Source organism: Cupressus sempervirens, chromosome 3, assembly GCF_028749045.1.
Source record: "Cupressus sempervirens isolate cs-2001-9-10 chromosome 3, ASM2874904v1, whole genome shotgun sequence".
Taxonomy (NCBI): Eukaryota; Viridiplantae; Streptophyta; class Pinopsida; order Cupressales; family Cupressaceae; genus Cupressus; species Cupressus sempervirens.
The window spans coordinates 997,889,011-997,907,525 of record NC_143120.1 but is presented as its reverse complement, the minus strand read 5'-3'; the positions used below and the strand labels follow the sequence as shown (position 1 = coordinate 997,907,525).

General features: G+C 36.4%; 1 protein-coding gene across 3 annotated transcripts in view; it reads right to left on the bottom strand.

The window, feature by feature from the left end:
- Window positions 1–17,108, bottom strand: part of LOC149570112 (uncharacterized) — a 122,165-nt gene extending 105,057 nt beyond the window's left edge. The window contains exon 1 of one of the 3 annotated variants that reach the window (XM_089822771.1): window positions 16,628–17,108. In XM_089822771.1, coding sequence (XP_089678897.1) covers window positions 16,628–16,674 — 47 coding nt within the window. In that variant the 5' untranslated portion in view covers window positions 16,675–17,108. Of the gene's footprint in view, window positions 1–13,484; window positions 13,626–16,600 lie in introns of those variants that run through there. The other 2 variants (XM_089822770.1, XM_089822772.1) reach the window with 2 other exon arrangements.
- Between the last annotated feature and the right edge of the window lie 1,407 nt (window positions 17,109–18,515).

The following is an 18,515-nucleotide window of genomic DNA, read 5'->3' as shown; positions in this document are numbered from 1 at the left end:
ATGACAGGCAGAAACTTGTATGAGGAGTTTAACAGACATGCTGATTCGATACAGGGAGACATTAGCATATCTTCAAGTAATCGTTTATCTGCATCATCTTCATAGGTAGAAGGGGTTACAGACGTTGTGCAGGTTGAGTCAAAAGGTGATATCACAGGCACACCGGATTGTGCGATTGACACAAATAGTGATTCCAGTACAGTTGAGCTAGATGAAGTTACAGCAGTTGAGGATACTGTCATGTTTGAAGATAGTACAGTTGATCAGAAAGTGAGCATTTAGGACTTTGCAGAAAGTGAGTATCAGGCATAGTTGGATGCTTCTTCACATGAGATAGAGGCTAGTAGCTCTTCACTTGGTTTGGCAAGCCAGCTAAAGACAGGGGAGAAGGATATTGTCGCGGCTTTATCTCATCATGACAGGATGCATGGATTGATTGAGAATCACATTTGGATGATTCAACTGCAGGAGAGACAGAAAGGAGTCACAACAGGTTCTTGTGACAACTTACAGCAGATCAAGGAAGGCATGGAGGCAATGAAGGTAAGTTACATACACCTACTTTCAGATCGCAATCATCTCCTTAATCTTGTAGGGATCTATTTAGATGCATTGAAGAAGGAGGAGGAGGTTGACTGGTTTTCTCATGAGCTGGAGGATACTCAGAATTCCTTGGTGTGTATTCAGTTGGCTCTCCAGGATTCTGAGAGACATGTGGACGAGCTTTGTCTTGAGGTGAGCTCAGTTCGAGAGTTGGCGCATATAGCAAGGACTCAGTTTTCTTTTACAGTCAGGTCACATGTTGATGATTTCTCAAAGATGACAAAGTTTACAGGAGAGTCCCAGGATCTAATTATTACAGATGACACCCAAGGGGATGTTGTGGACAGTTTTGAGGACTTAGTTTCCTCAGCAGTTTCTTATGGTACAGAGGGGTTGGACAGCGATGCTTCAGTTTTTGATACTAATGTTGATATGAGCTTTGGAGTTGATTCACAAGATATGGATGGTAATACTCTAGAGACCAGTAACTTTGAGGATACTCCTTTAGATAGTGCGTCAAAGGAGGTTTGTAGGAGACAGTCTAGCCAGTGCCATCATGTGTCTAGTCAGTTGAGAGTTAGTGAAAGAGACATTTCTATCGCTTGCCAGTATTTCGACGCTGCTCGTCAGTTGTTAGCAGTTTATGGATGGGGTTCTCCTACTAGTGATGAGCAGGGAGGTAGTTATCTTTCCTTGACAAAGATCCACTCTTTATGGGAGGCTATTCAGATTCTGAGACAGGATTATATGCAGTTGGTAGCCGATAGAGATTATCTTATGGAGTGGGGGAGTATAGCATACGATGCATTATTGGCCAAGGAAGATGAGGTGAGTGAGCTTACTCAGCAGCTCGAGGTGACTTCTGAGATTCTTGAGAGTACACAGTTGGCTTTCGAGGAGTCACAGTTTCATTTGGCTAAGGTGACCATGGAGTTAGAGCGACTGCAGTCTTTACCAGATTCTGTACAGTCACAAGCTGTGGTGTCTGGTGATCCGAGGATGTCCATGGTCGAGATTGTCAGAGACAGTGGAGATGGGGATGCATCCATCCTTGATACTAACATTGGCATATCGGTTTCGTTCCCACTAGAGTCAGGTTCAGTTGAGTTGGGTGCTATAGCAGATTGTTGTGGTATGCCTGACATGGTGGTGGCCTCTAGTACTGATGGCACGGAGACTAGAGATGTTGTATCAAAGATCATGTGTGATGTTGGTGATCCGGCAGTTGGCATGGTTCCTGCTAGTGATACTACTCCCTTGGTGATGTCTTCGGAGGTAGTAGTCAGTTCCAGCTTGGTTAGTGATTGATTACAGTTAGTTTCATCTGGGTTGCAGTCTGAGCCACTGACTGAGATTGGCGCATTCTATCGGCATTACACTGTGAGGTATGCTCATCAATTTACCTTTGATGACCATGTTGATGAGATGATGATACGGAGATATACTTTGATTCCTAGTGCTTGTCATCGGTTATGGGACAGTTTGACGCCACAGGATGAGAGTTGTGATGGGCATGACATGGCAATAGGTTCTGTGGTTGATAGCTTGATAATACATGACTTAGAGCAGGAGTTTGGGAGTGATGCTTCAGCGGTTGTTGTTATTGATTCTACTCCTTTGGCTATGACATCTCCTGACTTAGTTGGTGATCAGTCACAGTGGGTTGTATCACTTGTTCATGGTGAGTTGTTGACTGAGATTGGTTCTTTTTACCGGCAATATACTAAAGGATATGTTCATTGGTTTGCTTTTGATCCATGCGTTGAGGAGTTGATGACAGACAGGTTTGGACTGGGCTCTCATTTTTGCTATCTACCGTGTAATGACTATTCACCATTAGCAGTGCATGGGTGTTATGGTTATGAGACAGTGGCCGGTAATCTGCAGAGTTGTGTTAACTGCAGTAGATGTACAGTGTATGGATTCTCTGTATTTGGTGCAGTTTCATGTGGGAGTGGTCACCATTGTAGCAGAGTTGGAGTGTGCATTTCGCATAACACAATGGGTTGTGTGGATGGTGTTTATTATGTTGACAGTTTGGGTGATCTACTCTACTTAGGGTCTAATATTTTGAGGGTTTGTGCCTCGTGGGTTCCTGACTGTGGCAGTAGTGGATTTGGAGTTCAGTTGCACCGTGATTCACGATTCATTTATGGATTCCTCTTGGTTAATTTTCAGAGGTTGTTGCAAGAGCCTATGTTGACTGACAGCAGTATAGTTCATGACTACATTTGGGATCCAAGTGGGATTGATTGGGTTGTTGTTTGGCCATTGCTTGGGAACAAGCAATTTTGGGAAGGGCGGACTGTAATGTCCTCTTTTTAGCATTCATAGCATGATGTTGTTGTTAGCCTATTTCCCCACGGTCCCGTAGGCTAACCAGGACATTAAACGGACTTAGAGGCCATTTGGCCTAGATAGTTTCAGTTGCAGGTCTTTCTGAGGGGTTTTGAGGCAACTTTGGGCATACTTACTATTTATAGTAAGTCATCTTGGATATGGGCAGACATCCAGTGGCAACGGTATGTCGATGGTAATTGTTTAAAATCGACAAGAAGACTTGTTCATCATTGATAAGATTTTTTATGCATTGATAAAGCTATTTTATAAAGTTAAATTTAAATATTTAACTTTATTAATGCATAGACTATAGTTTGTGGGAAATATTTAAATTAAAAGAGTCCCCTTTATTTTATAACACATTGGAGACATAAGTTACATAAAGGGAGTTATGTTTTATCCCACATTGAGAAAACGAAGGATTGAGCTCTTGTGAGAACACTATAAAAGAAAGGGAAGAGCTTCTTTTTAGTAGGCTTGGAAATATCAAAGAAATTGGGGAATTTTCTGGAGATTATGTCTCTATAGTTTGAAGGACGAAATCCCTTCAAGCTAGAAATCTTGACGCCATTGAAAGATATGGTCTTGAGATTCAACATAGTAGCAGTCCGAAAAAGCGGAACTGAAAAAGCAGGCTGAAAAAAGCGGGTACGAAAAAGCTGTCCGAAAAAAGCGGAACCGAAAAAGCAGGCTGAAAAAGCGGGTGCGAAAAAGTAGGCTGAAAAAGCAGTTCGAACAAAGTGAAGTAGAAGGGGCAACATAGGAGAAAATTATTACAGCCATCTACAACCAGATTCTTTGTTATGTATTGTTTTTTAGGGTGTTATAAGCTTCAGCTGTAAGTGTGCATTATACCAGCATTATCATTTTGTAATCCATGTACATGCCAAAGTCTTGGCCATATTTCATGAGCATTGTAATTTTCATTGCAATTAAGAAGATAATAGTTGTTGGTGCCATTTAAGCAATTTAATATCATTATTTATCAATTAGTTAGTTTGCATACCAACTATTTGTAAAAATGTCAGTTGGCTGTAGGTGTTCATTTCTCATGCTTAGATCATATATATGCACTGAATATTGTCAAAATTAGTAGCACACTCATGTTAGGTCATTGTGTAGTCCATTGTAGTCTTCTAGCACAAGATTTTCATTGATGCAAATTGAAGAAAAAGTCATTTGAAGCTAGCTGAAATACTATATCAGTCATACGTCCCTTGCATGTGAATTGTTTGATGAAATTCCTTGAGCTTTCATCAGCATTTTTTTGAGGGCAGATTAGAGGTGGGTTATTACACGATAGCTGTCTTAGACCTTTTATGATCAAAAACTCTTGGATTTCCAGAATTTAAAACAAGGAGATTTGTCAATGCATAAGTATTGGGAGAAGTTTACTCAATTGCTTAAATACGTACCACCTTATCAGCAAGACAACAATCTGAAGGTGAGAGAGTTTATCATGGGACTTAATAATAGGATAGGAGGAGTTGTTGATGTTCTTGCACCTCAGACCATGGAAGAGGCTTTAGAAAAGGTTGTTCGACAAGAGCATAAGATTAGAAAGGATGACTCCATCTGGGACAACAAAAGAAAGACTACCTAGAATTCAAAAGGCGCTGATTTTGGACCACCGAAAAAACAATTTAAGGATTATAAAAATAACAAACCGGAAAATAGAAGCGGTGGAACAAGAGATGTCGAAGGTAATTTTTATGTGAACAAAAACGACAGAAATAATGACAAGAAAGGACCACCTGGAGGATGTTTTATCTGCGGAGGAAATCATTATAAGAAGCAGTGCCCTAACCTCAGCCAATCACAGCGTCCACCTTTGAAGCAGCAGCAACAAGTCTTTCAGCAAAGGATTCATGCAGCTTTGGATAATAGGCAAGCAGAGCAACAGACAGGCCCCATTGAAACCCCGGGTAAGATTTATGGAAACCCTGTATCCATATTAATTGATACTGGAGCAACTGAATATTTTATATCACCTAGGCTGTTAAGTAGATTTCCGAATAGATTTGGTTTTATGGCAAAACCATGGACAATCGAGTATGCAAACCCGTCAAGGGCCAAGGTAGAGCAATGCTTGTTTGAAGCTCAGGTTGATTTTCCGAATTTCTCTACAAAATTGAACTTATATGTAACTCCGCTAAGGTCATATGACATTATCATTGGAATTAATTGGCTCAATGAACATAAGGCTAAGATAGATTGTCTTGCCAAAATTGTAAACTATGTGGATGATCGAGGTAGACCCACAAGCATTTCAGGGATTAAATATGAAATCAAACCGAAACAGATTTTTGTAATGCAACTTAAGAGATATGGGAGAAAAGGCTATGAAATTTTCGCAATTAAGATTGAAGATACAAGAGAGCGTAAAATAACCACATATGGGCATCACTACAATTATGAAGATGGATAAATCAAGCAAAAATTAAAAGAATCCTTCGAAGAAAAATATCCTTATTTGAAGAATTATCAAGATGTGTTTCCTGAGAAACTTTCTAGATTACCCCCTTCCCGGGCACTTGATTTTAATATAGACTTGATATCGGGAGCGGAACCCATATCCAAGGCCCCATATAGAATGACCACCACAGAGCTAATGGAGTCACAGATTCAACTGCAGGATATGTTGGATAAGAAGATGATTCGACCAAGTGTCTCACCATGGGGAGCCCTAGCATTATTTGTAAGAAAGAAGGATGGAACCATGAGATTATGTATAGATTACAGGATGCTTAATAAAGTCACCATCAAAAATCGGTACCCATTGCCAAGGATAGACGATCTTTTTGACCAAATGAAGGGGGCGACTGTATTTTCAAAAATTGATTTAAGGTCAGGATACCATCAACTGTGAATTAAAGATGAAGATATACATAAAATTGCCTTCAGAACTAGATATGGACATTATGAGTTTACTATGTTGCCATTCAGATTAACTAATGCCCCAGCAGCTTTCATGAATTTAATGAACAGTATATTTCAGGATTGTCTGGACAAGTTTGTATTGGTCTTTATAGATGACATCTTAATATACTCCAAAAATGAAGAAGAACATCAAAGGCACTTAGAGATAGTTCTACAACGACTAAGAGAACACAAGTTATATGAGAAATTATCTAAGTGTGCGTTTTACCAAAAGGAAATTCAGTACCTAGGGCATATTATCTTAGCACAGGGTATAGCAGTAGATCCATCTAAGATAAAATCAATTAAGGAGTGGCCCATACCTAGAAACATATTTGAAGTCAGGAGCTTCATGGGATTAGATGGATTCTACACAAAATTTGTCAGAAATTTCTCAAGGATAGCCTATCCAATCACTTCACTCCAGAGGAAGGGGAAGAATTTTTTTGGACGGAAAAGTGTCAATCAGTTTTCGAGTTTCTAAAAGAAAAATTGACTACTGCACCTATTTTGAGGGTACCTGATCCACAGAAACAATTTGTAGTTATCACTGATGCATCAAGTGAAGGTTTAGGGGTGTGTTAATGCAGGAGGAACAAGTCATTGCTTATGAGTCTAGGAAACTGAAAAATTATGAACAAAATTACGCACCCCATGATCTGGAACTAGCAGCAATAGTGCATGCCTTGCAAATGTGGAGACATTATTTAATTGGAAAACCTTTTGAGCTTAGATCTGATCACCAAAGTTTAAAATATATTTTCACCCAACAGAATCTTAATGCTAGACAAAGGAGATGGCTGGAATTTTTAGCAGATTATGAGTTTGACATAAGTTACATTAAAGGAAAGGAAAACAAGGTGGTTGATGCCCTAAGCCGGGGAAGACACATCTCAGCAATGACTATGATAAATTTTAGGTTGAGAGACCAAATTTTACAACATTTGGAACATGATGAGTTTTATATACAAATCAGCATGGCACTTATTAGAGATCCACAATATCCCAAGTATTCAGAGTTTAGTCTAGAAGAAGATGGATTGTTAAGATATCGCCACAGAATCTATGTGCCAAATGACCTTGAACTCCGAAGATTGATTTTAGGTGAATATCACTCAGCTCCATACTCGGGACATCCAGGAGTAATGAAAATGTTATCTGATATAAAACCTTTATATTTCTGGAAGGGAATGAAAGGGGAAATAATCGAGTTTGTAGCAGGTTGTTTAGAATGTCAGAGAATGAAGGCAGAACATCAGTACCCAGCAGGTTTGTTGCATCCAAATGAGGTACCTGAGTGGAAGTGGCAAGTAATATCCATGGATTTTGTAAAAGGGCTACCTATGACTCGGAATCGACACAACACTATCTTGGTCGTGGTTGACAGATTGACTAAGGTTGCTCATTTCATACCAGGGAATTTATCTGATGGAGCACCTAAAATTGCTCATAAGTTCATAATGGAAATTTTCAAGTTACACGAGATTCCACAGAAACTTATTTCAGATAGGGATGCTAGGATAACTTCCAGATTCTAGCAAACATTATTTTCAGCTTTGGGCACCAAATTGAATATTAGTTCAGCCTATCATCCTGAGATAGATGGTCAGATTAAACAAGTAAATCAAGTATTAGAGGATCTCCTAAGAGTATATTGTATGGATCGACAGTATCAATGGGAAACATATTTACCTTTGGAATTTGCATATAATAACTCTTACCAGCCTTCAATTAAAATGGCTCCTTTTGAGGCTTTGTATGGTCGTAAGTGCAGAACTCCAGTATGTTGGAATCGATTGGAAGACAGGGTCATTATCGGGCCTGAAATGCTTCAAGAAATGGAAGAACGGGTACTTCAAATTCGTCACAGATTGAAGGAAGCGAATGATAGACAGAAGAGTTATGTTGATGCTAAAAGAACACCCAAAGAGTTCTCAACAGGGGACAAGGTGTTACTAAGAGTTAAACCTCAGAAGATTACTATCAAGTTTGGCAAGAATGCAAAATTAGCTCCCAGATATGTGGGACCTTTTGAAGTTTTGGAGGTTGTGAACCCAGTGGCTTACAGGATTGCTTTACCACCAGCGCTTGCCAGGATGCATGACGTCTTCCATGTGTCTTACCTAAAAAAGTATATTAGCCACCATGAGCATATGATTGATTGGAAATTACTGCAAGTGCGAGAGCCAGGAGTGGTAGAGGTAAAACCGCTCAAAACCCTCAAGGTACGTAAGCTACGCTTACGAAATCGAGAAGTAAAACAATGCAAGGTCTAGTGGAACCAATATACAAAAGATAATGCCACCTAGGAAGATTATCATGATATTTTTCAAAGATATCCCTATCTTTTCTCTGAAGTTGAAAATTGAATACTTTATTTCTTTTATTTTAACTGATTAGGTACAATTTGTTATTATTTTCATTCAGGACGATGAAAAATTGAAGGGAGTGGGTATGTTACATCCCAAATTTTGCCCTAAATTTTAAGTTGAACATAGCCGTTGTTTTAACAAAACAATATCATGTGAAATTGAGTTGGTTAATTATAGCCGTTGTTTATTTCTTCATATCATGTGAAATTGAGTTAGTTAATTATAGCCATTGTTTATTTCTTCATATCATGTGAAAATAAGTTAGTTAATTATAGCCGTTGATTATTTCTTCATGATCGTGTGAAATTGAGTTAGGTAATTATGGCCGTTGCATCAATTTATTTATCATAGGTAAGTAAGTTAGTTAATTATAGCCGTTGTATCAATTTATTCGTGATCATGTGAAAGTAAGTTAGTTAATTATAGCAGTTGTATATACGATGAACATGTAGAGTTAGTTACTCTGACATTGATGAAATCCCTAACAGTCACTTGATGATTTTGAATTAACAATTTTTAAATCTTGAATTGATGTCTTGGCAAGAATGTTGTTTTCAATGATTACAGGAAGAAGTTTGAAGAGAAAGGGGAAGCATTGCTAAACAGGGTCAACAGAAGGGGATGGTCGAATAGCTTAGTCATCAGAATCAACAGGTTTGACCTAAAACTATCTTGGCAAGGTTACTAGGACTTGGCAACATATTTCATGGTGGAACCGCATGAGCTATAAGAAGAACATTTTAATAAATAAAGTAAAATTAACATAAATTCTTACCTTTTACTTATCAAATATTATTATTTAACTATTATTTTACATTCTCAAATATGAACATATGTAAATAATAATAAGATGACACCGGTACATTATAAATAATAATCCGAAGATGCCACCTTATCATTACGTACACATAAGCATAGATGAGAAAATATAATAATAATAAAATAATAATAACTTATAAAACTTTTCATCTTCTTTCTTTCTTTCTTTTCCACCTTTCTTTTTATTCTTTAAGTCGATTTGAATGGTTTTGAATGGTTTCTTGTAACGGATGGAAGTCGTAGAGTCAGGCTTTTGTTTATTTTGACTCCCATAATCGTATGATGCATTTGATTATTTCCATTCAGCCTTTCAAACCATTGCCGCCAAAACCCCAAAGTAGCAGAGATTAGAATTTGAATTTATTTTGCTTGAACTTTTCATATCATACTTGTCGCGGATCACAGTTCAGAAATCAAGGATTCATCCAAGCGCAAGCCTTTCAAAGTCATTTAGAGGAGTCACGTAAGGCACCTGTCGCATCTTGTTATTTTCTTTATTTGCCTAGTTCGATGCACAGCAAACCTAGTTTATTTATATGTTCTAAGATCTGCCGGTTCTCAGTTTTCTTTTTTATGATGTAACAACAGTAGTAAGGAGAATGTAATACCGATTTCATGTCATGATATCTGATAGTTCCATATGAATGCAAGGAATGATAGGTAGAAATAGATATATATACATTTGTAATCAACTTCATATAATGGAAACCTTGCTATGTAGTCTGATAAATATATTTAAATCAAAATACTTCCAATCATATTTCATAATGGTGAATAGAATATCTCAAAAATTGAACACCAATGAATTCACCAGGCGATGATGCCAAAATATGGTGAAGAAGGTGAAATGTTCTACTGCAATTATAGTATGATAGCACCTGGGAATCACCGGCTTGGAGGCCTGAATAAGGTGAGGAGGTGTAAAGAATCTGTTAAACAAGAATGACATCAGAATAAATAAATAACATGATAAATAATGCATTAGCTCATGCATGTTTCACTCATGAAGAATGTTGTCAAGCCGAGTGGTGGAGATCGGGTTTGTAGACCCAATTTTGAAATCCTTGGCCAAGGTGGAATTAGGCAGATATGTCGAGCAAGTGATCTTTGTTGATTGTCCAGATGCTTCAGTTATTTTGGCGAATAATTGTTGGGACTTCAACCCACCTAATTACTCTTATGGCTGGACTTATGAACATCCCAAGCCCGACCTCGAGGTAGGGAGGGTCATTCTATTAAATTAGAATATGTGGGGATAAGTAATGGTCCACAGTTGGGAGGTTAAGCCTATGTCAAGGCTTCTCCTCTCACCAATGTCAGGGCTTGGACAACAAGTAAAAGAAGTTGCTCAAATTATACTATATGTTCTTTAAACCTCCAATGTTTAGTTATTTCTTTTCAAGATGAAAGTCATTTACTCTACAAATAGCTGTTACTTAATTAGAAGAAGTTAAATGTTTGCAATTATCTCAATTTGTAATTAGATAGATATTTCATATCAAGAACATCTGTTATTTAATTCCAGCTGGATATTTAGAAGTAGTTAAATAATCGCAGTACATAAATATCTCATTTTGTATTTTTAGATATTTCATTTCAAGAATATCTGTTACTTACTTTCAGCTGAATATTTAGAAGTTAAAATACATTAATATCTCATTTTGTATTTTTGGAAAACTTGATAGAATATGTATTGTATATTGAATAGAGTTTTATTTCAGTTATAAACAGTTGATAGAAATCAATGTCATGTGATATGAATTAGGAAATCAGTTGATTCAAGATTAAAACTTGTTTAGGAAAAATCAATATGTTACAAAAAGAGTAGGAGTCCCTGATCGCTCAATCATATTTATCAACTCAGCACGACGCATATTCCAACATGGTCTTGTACATGTATTGGAAGACCTGAAGTGTATGACCTCCTCAATTAATTGTGACTCTAGTAGATTCTGTAGTTGCGGGCCAAGTGACTCAATTGTGTTTGGTATGTTCTCCTCAACATTTTTTAACTAAATAGCTGCAAGTGCCTGACTATGATGTGGCATCATAAGATTAAAGAGGAAATATTGAAAGCATGGGTGTCTGCCAGATCTTTGGTCATGAAATCTCATCAAGTGCAATGTATAGTCATGCAATTTCACTTCTTTTAGTCTTGGTTGCATGTGTAAAGCAACTCCTTTTGGGAAGAGAGTTGGAAATGCCATATCAAGAAAGCCCTCAGTATTGTATTTATTTATTGGAGATTAATTTAGGCAACTCAACAAGAGAAACTTTGTTTCCCTCGAGGCCAAGTGTTTCCTTAATAATATCTAGTTTGTGTTGCCTGTTTGGCGTTCTCCCCACAAATAAGGAAGTATATTTACTATTGCTTTCACCATAATCTTCTTCAATGTGCATTTCATACTTAGTTACCATTGTGTCATCATCAATCTCAATAGTCTGATGCATGCTTAAAATATTTGTTCTTGCTTCAAGGATGTCTTCTAATTGTTCAAAATTTATAACAATGTCAATATAATATGGGTCATACCTCACTTTGCATTCTAATGCATCTCTAATATGTTCTCTACTTACATAACAGTCATAATACTGCCCTTCCCCATGTTGTCCTCGAATTATTAGTACATCTAGTTTCTCTATTCTACATAGGAGAATATTTGCAATGCTTCTTATATCTTGTGCAAAGCTAATTGTGCGATCACTATATTTGTATTAGCCTCCAAGAGCATGGGTTACTTGCAAAACTGTATTAATTCTGACAATGAGCATTTCTTCAATCTGAGTCAATCTAGTTTTCAATACAATAGGTTGTTCTCCTAGGTCCATATTATTGTGCAATGAGAAATGGTGAATTCCTTTCTCTTCAAAAAATCTTTTACACTCCTTATTTCAAGAAATGACATAGACATAATTAATGTTGGAAAGAGGAATAATATAAACAGCACGAATATTGGAATGATTTTATATACAGAGAGAGAAACAAATTATCTTCAATTTGAAAATAAAAATATTGTAGAGAGAAAAAAAAGATTTTCAATCATTGATTTCGTTTCGAGGTGAGACATAATTGACCGCATTAATTTTGGTAGCTACACTACCCACAGAATTTAATGAACCTAAAGGAGCATGAGTCATATATTCTGCTGAACGTCGTTCTTGCTACATCATAAGCGCATTGAGAACAGAGATAATTAAAACCTTAAACATATATAGCAACGGCTACAAAGACCCAATCATGTGTTGGACTTAAGGGTCTCATTGGCATGATGAATGTAGACTGATGATGCTAACACTTAGCACACCATAGTGTTGTCATTGATTAGCAAATGGTGAACAGAGAAAGAAGAGTATACGATGACAAATTGACCACCTGTAAACTCCCCTGCCGATCAGATCAAGGAAGAGTCAAGGACAAGGCATAGCATGCAAAGTGAAAATGTCATATAAAGTGATCTAGCATAGTGAATCACCATCGACATGACAAAGAAGAGGAATACGCATACTGCATTTGATGTGATAGTTGTACAAGCTAGAGCGGCATGACGATGCAAGGGCAGAAGCTACAGGGTGATTGGCAGACCTAGCAGTCTCATGTGAACAGCTCAAGTATGCAATGCAAAATTTGTATGCATCTACTTTGAGCAGCATTTTCTTTTTGGGTTTTGGTGCCTAGATGATCGAGATCATAAAGTGTGTAAAACTTTGTTTTTGGAAGTTGTTGAAACTATCATCATGTTTGTCGTTGCTGCAAGAAATTGTAGAACAGGGAGTGAGATGATGAAGAAATACACAGTTACAGAGCAGAGAGCTGAAGTGTTGTAGACTGGTGATTGAAAACAGAGTAAAGCAGAAAGAGAAAGGTGATACAACTGCTATCACAGAGGAAAGTAAGAAAATGAGTGACGATCAAGGTATCTTAAAGGTATACTTGGGAGATTCATAAGGCAAGGTGTGTCATTTGTTTAGATCAACCATTTGATTGCTTTCTTACCATTGCAACCATTTTGTAAGCCTTTAATTGGGTATGCTTCAGTAGCAAGCATATTGTAAATTCTCTAACCAGGTACCTCACAGAAGAAGTGTTTTGAATCCTTTATCAGGGTAACTTTAAAAGGCTTTCTCCAACATGATAACCAAGTCAAACATAGGTCCACTTGGTAGAAGGTCTTCCAAAATCTTGAGCCTATCACTGATGCACTCTCTTCTAAGTCTAACAGCCACATTTTGAGGATTCATTGCACTACCCTGCTTGGGTCAGGCTGACTTTAGTTTAGGAGATTCAAATTGAATTGAACTAAATAGGTTGCTTGGAGAAGACCACGAAAATCAATTTTTCAAGGCAGGCTCTCATTCATCTTCTATATTTATTGTGCAAGAGCAGTTGAGGGGAGACTGCATTTTATGGTTTGGAAAAGATTTGTTGGTGTAATGATTTTGATCACAATCTTTTTCATCTATAATGGAAGACTGGGAATGGAAAGCAAGTACATTCTGAGAATTGAATCTGACTGCCATGGCTGCATCTTGAGCTAACATGTTCTCACATGCAAATCATCACAATAGTTGTACAAATTTCTTGGTGTATGATTATTCACAGGAGTCTTCACTTGTGCTTCTACTCCTGCTGCATCTTCACATTTACTAGCCCGAATGATTTTGAAGGACAGCTTAGCTCTAAAGCTTCGCCATTATTGCAGATCAAGCTCTGAAACTGAGAACCATCAAAGAGATAATTTAGGAATTTGTAAAGCAATCTACTGATCCCTATCAGCATGATTACAGATGAAGGAGAGTTAAAAGAAAAAAATGAATAGAATATTGTTAAGTACAATGAGATCTAGGTGAAATAAATATCATGGCAAATAATATCAAAACTTTCGACATTGAAATATCCCAGTAACATTTGACCAATGAAATATTGAAGCTAAATCTCTCTATTTTTGTTTTTCTCTTCCGTACATTTATTTCTATTTCTAATGGTCACTCCTCTTCTATGTTTCCATATTCTATCTCTGTTCAATATGGAAACTCTCTTTCTATTTCTCTCTTTGTTCATTATAGAAACATTCTTCTATTTCTCTCTTTGTTCATTATAGAAACATTCTTGTGTATACTTACTTGTATATATAGATCATCTATGATATTGTTTAATAACAGATTCATTATTTTACCATATTATGGTATCAAAGCTATTTTTTTCGAAAAAGAATAATTTTATTATTAATATTTCCTGAGTTATTTTTTGAAATAGGTTCTGAAAATTTTTAATTTCTTCAATAAATTTTTTAGACTCATAAGATTTTTTAAATCCTTTGCCTAGGTGTGATCAATTTTATTTGCAAGGATTGTGGATTTATATGGTCATTGTCATGAGTTTATTGCAGGTTGTTTTGAGGGTTTACTGCATCTAATGGCATTGATTCTGAGTTTCTGGTCACGTTTTTTTTTTTTCTGAAAACACGTCATTTCTTTTGGCTCATTTCTTGAGCATTGTTTTCATTCTTCGACCACTCACACACCACTTCTAGCCACAATGAGGGACTTCCAGAGAGTTTTGCTAGGTTTTATGAGTTTTTTTTGAAGTTTTCTTCTTGTGTTTCAAAGCTTTTGTGAGCTCTGAAGGTTCCTTCTTTGAAGTGGTTGTTTTTCAAAATGGCATTGATAGTGTTGATGTTTTGGTAGCTTTAATAGGATAAACATGTGAGATCAAAGAGAAATTAATATAATTAAAATGATTTATATATATATATATATATATATATACAACTTTAATTAAGTTTAGCATTATATTAATTATATTAATGAATAGACATGTCCCATGAAGGGACATGTCTCTTTTCTTGGTTTATTCCTCATACAAATACAAGAGGACGCTGCTATTTGGAAAGTACCTACCAAATACAATGGAAGTGCTATTACATTTGCAGTGGTCCTCAGGAAATCAACAAATAGTTTGAGCTTTTGGCAATGGCAAATGATTCCAACAAACCTCTTCTGTGGAGTGGACAAGGGATTTGTAGAAATCTTGCATGCAGCCCCATGTTTTGTGATTTTTGCCCGAATTCAGTATAACATAAAGCAAATAGAAATATAAGATTTTCATTTCTTTTTCCGTGAGGAAAAGTCATCCTCTTGATGTTGTTTTCCCTAGAGCTTCCTGAGTATCCAAAATATATACAAAAAGTATCACCTTTTTTCCATAATCCTTAACAAAAATGTTTGGTCTTATACCTTGGAGAGGTTTGTTACTTTCAGACATCGAGCTTTACATAGGTCTTATCAGATCACAAAGCTGATTATCTCCATTTTCCAGACTATTTCGGTCGCTCAAAAGGTGCTAAGCACCCTTCAGCACTGCAGTTTCAGATTGAGATTTCAGTTTTTAAACTCGTGTACACCTGCCTATGCTCGAAGTATTTCTTTATGAAAATTTACTTATCACATCTGTGAAAGGTGTTAAGTCCTTTCATCTTTCATTACATCGTATATCATGATAAAGCTCAGCTGAAATACCGATTTCCTATGGGTAAAGAATCAATTCGCTTTTAATTATAGTATAGGACCTAGGTTTCATTTTCCAGTTTTTCTAATCACTTTAAAATTTACAAACGTTCAAAAATCTAAAATATCTTTAATGAACAGTTTTTTCCGTTCTGTAAACATTTCAGAAATAATTTCCTTTCTTTATCGATAGTTGCAAATATCTCAGAAATTATTTCCTTTCTTTATCGATAAGTGCAGATATCTCAGAAATTATTCCTTTCTTAATGGATAGGTGTATAGCAGTTTCACAGAGAGATAAAGATAGATCAGCGGGACGAGGTAATCTTATTCTTGCACCAAGCCTAAGGTCGTCCATTTCTCCTTCCTCGCAATTTAGTCTATGAGGGAGCGTGCAATTATCAAATTTTCAGTATATGTCGTGTGTTGACACACGCATTTTCGCAGATTTAGGTTCATTCCATCTACGCGTTTCATAAGCTCGACGACGGCACCAGCTTACCTAGAGCTAGCAAAATTCAGTTCTCGATATTGGCAGACAATTACGGATGAAACATGTATTTATGTTCATTTCGCACAAGAAAAAGACTTTGTTTGATATGCTTGGCTTGCATATTTATGTGCCGAAATAAGGAACGAGACTTGTATGTATAGCAAATTTATGTGTTTTTTTGCACCTTGTTGTTTCTAGATTCAATTGTGCAAATGCTTTCACATCAATGTCATCAGGATGAACATAAAAGAGGTTTGTGAGTCTCGTATGTATAGCAAATTTTGTACATTACAAAAGAGAACGAATTTATATATATTGTCAACTGAAACCTTACAAACAGTAGTATAAATTCAAATTTTTGAGATGGCTGGTTCACATAAACCTTCAGTGGAGGGAAATATACTTTTTAAATACTCATCAGATCTTTACTCTAGTCCAATAACAGTTTCCATATAACTAGATTCCTTTAAAAGGAGGTTCTTTCGACTGGCTGAAAAAAAATTTTAAACGTAAAAATTGTTTGTCGGCTCATCATATTTAAATCTCTCTTTTTCTATCTTTTGAATCAATCATGGACGCTAAATAGTGAAACGTTTAAAGCAAAGCGTACCATGAATACAAAAATGAAGAAGTTAACCTGGCTGAGTTTTGTTCCTTCCCCGACGAGCTTGGACAATCGGCCATGCTACAATTACTAATTCTCCTTACTTCCGCCTTAATTTTGCACAGGCTTTTCCTTAAATTAACAGAAATCTCTGAATTCGAATTGTAGTAAAATTATAAAGTTTTGATCTTCACTTCTCAAGCTCTCTAAGCCACAGCTGCACAATTATTCTTAGGGTTTGCTTTTTTTCTGCACAAATTAATCGAAACTGAACCGGAACAAACAATTATTAAGTTATTTATCATAAATATTGCCTCCTGAGGAAGCCAAAGAGAAGACATAGCCGTAAAGAGTTGAAACCCTGTTGGGCAAATGGGGAATGTTTGGAGTGGGATTTGACGATCTGCCAGTCAGACCAACCTAAAGATGCTGACGTGACATTTTTCCACCTTAAATATAAGCGGCCACTCGTGTTTTTGGTGCGAAATAAATGGTCAGAAGCTTATGATTCATTACCTTCTTGTTATTGGCACCTCTAAGAGATTAGAATAGCCATTACCTTTGAAACACGTGGATGGAGACCTATTTTGTCCTATGCTTTTTCTTTGTAGTTTGTGTGAACGAAAACAGCATACGCTTGAGTGTGACTTGGGTTTATAAATGTGGATATGTAACACTGTTATACGGTGGAAACTATTTTGTGTTTCACCCAAACAAACAAGGTGCAATGGTAATGTCGATTGGATGATATACTTGCACATGTTAGGGGAGAGTTCTTTGTATTAAGATCCATTCCATTCTTTGTTAAAGCATAGTGTATTGTATCTGTCCACATCTTCAAGAGAAGGAAGGAATTTTAAAATTGTTGGTAAGTTATATAGGTAGTAGCATGTTAGGGGAGAGTTCTTTGTATTAAGATCCATTCCATTCTTTGTTAAAGCATAGTGTATTGTATTTGTCCACATCTCCAAGAGACGGAAGGAATTTTAAAATTGTTGGAAAGTTATATGGGTAGTAGCAATATGAGAAATGTGAAAATTTTTAGAAGAATGAAGCAAAAGACATTAGTTGAAGTAATGTGCAGTGGATGAGTTTTGGAAATCTTTAGGAGACATATGATAGACTTGTATACCTTAATGTTTTTTAAGGTAATAATTAGAGGCAATATTAACAGAGTTCATGACCAATGATTGTAACAAGTATGTTGATCATGGTTTTAAGGTAGAATAGGATGTGTCATAAGTGTTGATTACTAAGGCAAAAATATATTCCATTTACTTGATTTTAGTGGTTCATCCATTGTGCAGGATAGTACCAATATGACTTTTTTTTTAATGGTTGGCCCAAAGTTTTGCTTATCGAGTTGAAACTGGTAAAGGTTGTCTTTCTTTAATTCTAGAAAAATTAATTGAAATTGTAGACTACAACAACTTCAATGTTTCCTACCCTATAGTTTTCATGTGCTAAATGATGCTTACCTTTTATAGAGTACATGTTGGAAGCTTTTCTTGAATCCCAACAAAGATTTTCGTTGCTATATCTTCTTTTCCTTCATTGGTTTCAGGGTGTGTTTAAAAACATATTTAAAGAGCTCAAAGCTAACATCTTTGATTTTTATTCTGCGCAAATATTGGCTTGCATAACATTACTAGTTGGATTATAATCAAAACTAGGTAATGTAGATTTAAATTCAAGTGAGTAGGTTGGGTCAAGTCGAAGGGCGCGAAACTTGAGCATTCCATAAGTTACACTAATTTTAGCATTGAAAAGTTTATGAAATTCTTTTTCCTTCTCACACACTTTCTTCCTACTCCCTCACCAACTCCCCCTCCATAGGCATGGACTCGAGCTGCTCATGTATCCCTTGTTACACAGAGGAATCTTTTACTACGACAGAGGCATGACCAAATTATTTGAGCTA